Raw genomic sequence first — 7,669 nt, forward strand, 5'->3', positions numbered from 1 at the left:
GCCACCGGCTCTGCTGCGCACGGCCAGCTTGCGGGGGTGACCCCTTCCCGGCGTCCCCACTCCCCATCCCGGGCTGCGGCAGAGCCCGCAGCCACCCACCCAACCCATGGCTGTCGCTGGGGTCCCCACGAGTGACAGCCTTCGGGTGCTGTGGCACCGTGACCGCCCTCTGGAGATGTGCCGGGGCAGAGCCCCTCTCCCGGCACCAGAGAGATCTTCTGAAAGCCCCCTGCCAAGCTTGTGCTCAGCCTGGGGTGCCCGAGGGGCTGGGAGTCGCAGGGACCAGCTGCCCTCTGCCCTCAGTTGGGGGATGTCTGGTCGCAGGCAGGACAGACGGACACAGGGCACCGGGAGCGTGCGCCGGGCTGCGCCGGGAGGTTTGAGGCTGGGAGTGTGGAGACGGAGCAGAGAGGCATCAGCTCCCGGTGTTTACAGAGCGGGGGTACAGGGGGGCTGCAGGGCCGTGCGTGGGGTGGGGAAGGGGGCAGAAGCTGCTTCCCGTGGCCTTCCTCTCTCCCTGGCAGCCCGGGGCGGGCTGGGGGCGAGCAGGGTGACCACGCAGAGGGCCGAGCCGACGAGCGGGAGACTGCGGCAGGGGAAGAGGCGCCGTCCGTCTGCCCGTCACCAGGGCAGGCTGTTCCCTTCCCAGTCAAGGAAGGCTCCGGAGGTGTCCTGCGAGAGGCTGGCCAGCACAGCCAGGATGCCCCGCACGCTGCGCTCCACTGTCAGCGGCGCCTGCAGAGAAGGAGAAGGCGCAGCATCACTGCCGCGGGCTGCGACCCGCACGGAAAGCTGCCGGGCTTGGGCAGAGCAGAGGCTGCACAGCCTGGGGAGCAGCAGCCGTGGTGCTCCTGCGGGTATTTCTTCCTTACTGCCAGCCTCCTGCTCTCTGTGCTGGGTGGGGGGACAGGGCTGGCGATCCCCACCCTTGGCAGCTTGCTGCCTGCTCCCTGCCTGCTCCACCCCAGCAGATGGTCCTGGCAGCCCACAGCATCACACAGCATCCCCCGCCCCAAGCGCCCCTGCCCTCCCTGAGAGCTGGGGGTACAGCAGGGGTCCTGCCGACCCTCCCCTGCACAGCCCAGTACCTTCTGCGTCCCCATGTCTGTCTTCACCCAGCCAGGATGGATGGCCGTGCACAAGATCCCCTTGTCTTGGAGCTCTGCAGCCATGCACCTCGTCACCATGTTCTGGGCGGCCTGGAAGAGGCACCGCCATGCCAGCACGACTCGGGGCACGGGTGGGCAGGAGGGGGGACATCTCCCAGCCAGAAAATGGCTGTGGAGGTGGGCAATGGGGCTTTGCCCTGGGCTAATTGGCACAGCCCACCTGAAAGGCTCAGTCCTGGGTGCTGCTGTCTCCCTGTCTGTGCTTAGGTTTGGGAGAGCCAGGCAGGGGGTGGGTGCCCAGGGGCAGGGGGTGCCCCATGGGCTCCCCTCCACGGGCACGGCGCACAGCAGAGCATCCCAGGACCTCCCTGGCACCTCACCTTGCTGGCACGGTACGGGTACATGGGGGCCTCCAGCACGCCGAGGCACAGCCCGATGGAGCCCAGTTTGGTGGAGACGTTGATGACCGCGGCCCTGCTGCAGCTCAGCCCCTCCTGCCCCGCGCCCTTCGCTGCCTTCTCCAGCAGCGGCAGAAACTCCTGGCACAGAGACACCCGGGCTTTGTCAATACGTGACAAGCCCCGAGCTTGAGGGGCCCTGGAGGCCTCTGTCACAGACCGTGGACGAACGGCTGGACAGGCCCCCCCAGCAGAAGGACAGGGGATGGGGAGGATGCCCCACGGAGGGGCCAGGCTCCAGCCTTTCCCTGCGCCAGGGAAGGAGTGAGCCGGTACAGCCAGCGAAGCCTGGGACATGCTGGGGCTGGGCAGAGGAGATCTGTGGTCCTGGTCTTGCCCCCATCAGTTTGCCTCATTCGAGAGAGCAAGAACCCACCCAGCTGAGGGCACCCTTCCCATGGGGAACATCTCCCTAAGCAAGAGAGACCCAGAAGTTCCACAGGTACCTTGGCAACCTGAAGTGGTCCAACCACGTTGGTGGCAAACACGGAGAGCATCTCATGTGAATCCAGGGAGCACAGTGTGGCATGCGAGCTGATGCCCGCGTTGTTGATAAGCAGGTTCAAGCCCTGGTCCTTCAGATGAGACCCCACAGCCCGCACGGCCCCTCGGATGCTGGGCAAGTTCACTATGTCTGCCAGGGCAAAAAGCAAAGTGGAGAAGAGCTCCAGTGGTCCATGGAGCATCCACTGGAAAGTGTGCTGTGGCTGGAATGGCTCTCTTTAAACCAGCATTTTCCAGAAAGAAAGGACCACGTTTAGCACATCAGGGTGTTAACCACATTGAAATGAGCAGCAGTTTGTCCTCACCGCTTGGTTTCTCAGCCTTAGCTGAATGAAACTTCACTTCAGCTCCCTTTTGGTCATATGGAGGCTACTGGTAAGAAGAACTTTACGTGTATTTGCTTTCTGTAATTGAGGAACTTGTGATTACACCAGGGATGTTCAGCCCTTGCACACTGAGGCTCCCAGTTTTATTTCCACCAGAAGTCAACACAGCTGGATGGGCACATTTTAAGGGTAGACACCATCTTTGGGGAAGCAACCTAACTATGTTCTTCAAGCCCTTCTGTATTACAGAGAAGTTACAGGGGCTGTTAACACAGGGGGGCACATTCACTTTATTGCTGAATTACATGAAGATCTTTTCTAGTTGATGTCTATTCTGACTGATCATTTAGAGCTATCTTTGACTTTTTAAACAGTATGTGCCTAAATTGGTCTTCCACCAATTTCCCATAACTTTACAGCCATTTCTATGCAAAAATCCTTCCTTTTGTCTTTTCTTTATTTTTTATTTAGATTTTTTTTTTTCTTCACATTGTTATCAACGAGGAGTTGGAGCTGACTGATGAGCTGAGGTGAGTACAAGTAATAAAAGATTTGGGTTATAACCTGCAGTATTTGTTTGCAGACACTGAATCTGAATATTCCCATCTCTACAGATGCTCCGGATAAGTTGTGGGGACAACCCCTCTCAAGCAAACAGAAACAACTAAACTGGTGCTAACAGGGGTAAGCATTTCTAGTGCCTTTTTCTTCACTTATTGGTATCTTTTTGAAAAATCTGCCATGCTTTAATTGCAGGATGTTTTGGCTAAAGCAATAGGAGTGGTATTTTTTCAGTTTGTCTGCAAACAGACAAACTGGGTTTGCTTGTTAGGACTTGCATCCCCTACCAGGTGCTCACCCCACTGAAGTGGCCATTGTTGATTTAAAAGGGGTCATCTAAACACCTTCAGGATCTGAAATGGGATGGTTAGGCCAATATTAAACCTTATATATTGCCTTTTAATATCCCAAGTGCACCAACAAGTCCTTATGAACCACGAATATTCACGCGTATGGGCATGCTGGAATATGCCTTTTCTCCCTGTACACATTTCTGCACACATTTTTTGCAGATGCTAATCTAATGAGCCTGCTGTCTGGGGAGATAGCAGAGCTAGATTTCCTTTTTTGCAACACTTTGAGCCCCAAGCTGTGTTTCTGTTCTCATACTTAGACAAGACTTTGTTAGCAAAGATTTGCAAGGCTGAAGACTCCCTTCCCAAAGTATTTTGTACACTGATGAGCAGCAGAAGAATCCTTTTTCCTGGCATTTTTAATAATGTAAAGTCTGGTGTCTTTATGGTGCTAAGCAAGAATTTGAGCGGCCTGGAACTTGTTACCACCTTGCCTTGTGCAGCACAAACCTTTATAGGGATGTCATGAAAAGGTCTGGAGGGGATTTGATGAGATAATCTGCTGTGGGGCTGCCATACATGAGGGGACAGAGCCTTGGGATTCGGGACAATGTGCACGGCCAGCTGCAGGACTTATCACAGGGTGCCTTCTAGTGACTTCGCTTTGGATAATGATTGAACGGAGTTCAAGGCTCCATCACTCCACCACGTGTGAGGGATTTTTCAGGTACTTTGGTGAATGATTAACTGCTCTGTGTGGACTAGCTGAGTGATTGCTCCAAGAGGACCAGGCATGTGGGACCAGCACATTTCTAGTGCTAGGCCAGCCAGATTTGCTGAAGGAACAAACTCTTGTCTCCTTGGAAGAAATAAGAGGATAAGGATGAGAAAGAAAGAGAGAGACAACAAAATGAAGCAACAGGTCTTATGCATTTTGGTGTTAATTTCTAACTTTCCTTTCTGAAAAGTGCATTCCTGTTACTGGTTTGAAGCCAACCTTTCCTTACGATGGAGAAAGACAACCTGAAGCAGCTTCCCTTTTTTAAAAAATACTTTGTTGCCGTTGGATTTTTCATAGCTTTTTAGCTTATTTTAGGACTTTAGTCTTTATCCCAAAAAAGTCTGGGTTTTGGGGTGTATGTGTTTTAGTAAAGGCTGTTTATTTAGTGGTCAGCCCCTTGAGATGTCCCTTTTATGTTGGTCATGCTTTGGTGAGCAAAATAAGTGTGCTCTTCCTGTCCAAGTACTGCCAGTTGGGGCTCACAGGTAATCTTAAATATGCTATTTTTAATCACAGAAAAGGTGTTGTACTTTAATAATCTATTAATAGTAAGAGGGAGATTTGCTCCCTCTTTTTTAGTAAAGCCTGACTTCAGGAATGCCTTCTTTGCTAAGAAATGCTAAAAATGTACTGGAACTTTGCAGGTGCTTTTGAACAAATAAATAGGTAGGTAGAGACTGATACGGTCTTTCATTGCCTTGATTCAGTTTTGTTATAATTTGCTCTAAGGAAATACTCAGAAGTATTTAGAAGCTCTGGCTGCTTCCCACCTCACTTATTACAGCGATGGCAATTCTGGTGCAGATGCTTCCCTCAAACACTTTTTTAGGTTTGGATAGGTTTTTTTAACCAACTCTTCTTTAAAAAAACGTGGCTGTGAGCAGCCTCTGCTCTCTCAAACAACACCATCTGCCTCCTCAAGACACATCTGCAGAAAACCACATTCCTCAGCCTGATACTCCTTATCTCCCCGTGCCTCACTCCAATGCTGGTCTCCCCAGTGAGCCCCTATCCCTGCCCAGCACTCTGGAAGCTTCCTGCCTGCAGATACTCCTACTTTGGCAACAGCAAACTCTGCCCTGGCTGCTCTCCCTTTTCTCCTCCATGTCCCTATCCTGTCCAAGTCTGTTTGCCAACCTTCTCCTGCTGCTTCCCAATGCTGCTGACAAAGGCCACCAAATCTGGCCCACCTCCACGGGAGCAGGGAAAGGATGAAGGAGCATCTCCCCAGTTCAGGCTGCAGACATCCCCAATTGGAGCCTGCCTCTGGGTCTGAGCATCAACCTGGGATACCAACACCACCACAAGGCCAGATTTCCCATATGCATCCTTTTAGCCTATTTCTTTTCTCCTTATTTTACCTGTTGTGAAGGAAATGCCAACTGTAGCCACCTCCAAGACCCCAGACCAACCCTCATACTTAGGAACCATCCAGTAATGTCACATGCTGTGCCCTGCCTTGCTTTGCTTTGTGAACCTGCATGTCCCAGCCCAAAACTGAGGCACTGTATTTAGCATCTTTGGGAACAGAGGTCATGCCTTTCCCAAGAAACTTGCTCAGCTGAGGTGTCCAGACCCACCTCTGCCTGTCTCTGAAGCCGGTTTGACTGCTTCCAGCCAGAGGACAGCTCTGTTTGGAGGGGGAAGCCTGCCCAGATGTGCACCAATCCCTCCCTGCCTGGCAGGGCTGGAGCTGCCTTGCTGCCGGCATTAAGCTGCCCCCAATCCCATCCCCAAAGCAAGCAGAGGGCTAGAAGCAATGTCGAGTGCAAGAAGGGAGACTGCTCCATACCTAGCTGGACCAGTTTGATGACGGAGTGCTGGGCAGCTAATTCTTGCAGGGCCTGGAAACAAAATGATGGAGCAAAGGATGGGGTTAGAAGTCACCAGTGGCATGTCCAGGTCTGCCACCCCTGCTCCCAGGTCACCCCAGCTGAGCCAGCCCAGGGTGTCTTTGCTTTTGTTGGGGAAAGTGTACAGGGCCGTTCCCAGCGGACGGGGCAGGGTGGCAGCCCCGCAGCCAGCAGGAGAAGGGTGCTGCAGGGCTCACGTGCTGCTCCCCATCTTGGGTGATCATAGCATGGAGAAGGGGTTGGCCGGCCATCGGCACTGCCACGAGCAAGTGCTGAGGACATGGGCATCATGTCTGCTCCTCCAGCCTCATCCCACCCGCTGGATCAGGCACAGCCATAACCATGGGGCTGGGGGGTTATGAGACCCCACCAGAGCACTCCTGCCCCCACCGCTGGACCAGCCAGCCAGGGCCAAATCCAGCAGCGAGCCGTGGGGACCGTGAATTCCCTTTGCCCACCTGGCTCAGGACCATCCCCGTGCCCTGCACCCACACTGACCTTCCCTCTTGGACCCTCGGGGTGGCGGCAGGTGGCAAAGATGTGCTGGGGGGGGCAGGGGCTGGCGGCGAGCTGCCTCACAATCTCCAGCCCAATGCCCCGGTTGGAACCTGTCACTAGGACGCTCCGAGCCAGCGCAGCCATCTCTGTGGCCTCCACGCCGGGCGGTGACACACGGCAGGATTGCCGCCTGCTCATCATGAACAGGAGCTGGGCACAGCCCAGGGTGTGGCTCCAGGCACCCACGGGGACCGTGCCAGCACCAGCCCTGGCCCCTCGCCTGCCTAGGGCACAGCCAGAGTCCCAGGGCGGACAAAGGGCTCCCTGTCATTTTGGCACACGGGGCTGCATGTCTCCTGCATTACCCAGTTCCCCACTGCTTCACTCCTCTAAAGCCCCAGCTCCCAGAGTCCCTGTAACCGCAGGAGAAGGGTCACCTCTACCACAAGCTTGGAAGGAAGCTTCCACAAGCTTCCCTAGGAAGCACAGGGAGGTCATGTCTAACACTGCAAGCTCAACTCATGACAGTCCTATCACCCAGAGCACCCAGGAGTCAGCAGAGAAGACCTCCTGGCTGCTGGGGCTCCAAGGTTGCAGCCATCAAGTTTCTCCTTGCTGGAGGACAATGCTGGATGCTTATCGCCCCAAGAGGTGCAAAGCCAAGGCTCCTGCAGCCTAGACCAGCCTGGGAGCAGATTTTTAGGAGGCAGAAGTGAGTAAAGTGCTAAAAGAAACCAAAAGCTGCCATGTAAAAAGCCTCAGCTGAAACAGAAGAATTGGGGGTACCTGAATTTAAGGTACAGGAGGAAATAAGAAGAGGAAAGTAGCGGAGATGGGTCTGTCACATCTGGATGTGGCCAAAGGGACACATCTGTTGCCCAGCCTTGTTCAGCCTGGTGGAGGAGACAGAGCTGACTATTCCCCAACTACTTGAGAGATTGCAGGTCTGGCAATCACCAAAGAAATACTTGGACCAGCAGCTGGCAGATGGTAAAAGGGCTCCAAGTTTGGATGGTGTGCTTTCAGGTGATACAGATCATGGAGAGGAGGAAGCAGTGAAGTTTCCTTCCATCTTGGTGGGTAGACTATGGCCCTCATGAGAGGTAAGCGTGCTGGGCGTGGATTTGGATGGTGTTAAGAGTCAGACCCACGGTAGCAGGCATCACTGAGGTTGTACTCACCCACGCAAGCAATTGCACTGCACAGACTTGCCTGCTCCTGCTGTTATCTGCAAGCAGCATCCAGAGCAGAGTTCCCATTAGGAACCAACAAGACTGGAGTTTCCT

The 7,669-nt window shown here is 54.1% G+C and overlaps 1 protein-coding gene across 1 annotated transcript; it reads right to left on the reverse strand.

Annotated features, from left to right (window-relative positions):
* Nucleotides 1-621: 621 nt before the first annotated feature.
* LOC141963757 (C-signal-like) lies at nucleotides 622-6,646 on the reverse strand. The gene is made up of 6 exons (XM_074913375.1): nucleotides 6,384-6,646; nucleotides 5,825-5,876; nucleotides 2,014-2,201; nucleotides 1,490-1,648; nucleotides 1,089-1,199; nucleotides 622-735 (listed from the first exon to the last, which is right to left on the reverse strand). The coding sequence occupies exons 1-6, from the start codon at nucleotides 6,582-6,584 to the stop codon at nucleotides 622-624; spliced, it is 825 nt and encodes a 274-aa protein (XP_074769476.1). The 5' UTR covers nucleotides 6,585-6,646.
* Nucleotides 6,647-7,669: the final 1,023 nt, after the last annotated feature.

Source organism: Athene noctua, chromosome 9 (genome assembly GCF_965140245.1).
Source record: "Athene noctua chromosome 9, bAthNoc1.hap1.1, whole genome shotgun sequence".
NCBI classification, from domain to species: Eukaryota; Metazoa; Chordata; class Aves; order Strigiformes; family Strigidae; genus Athene; species Athene noctua.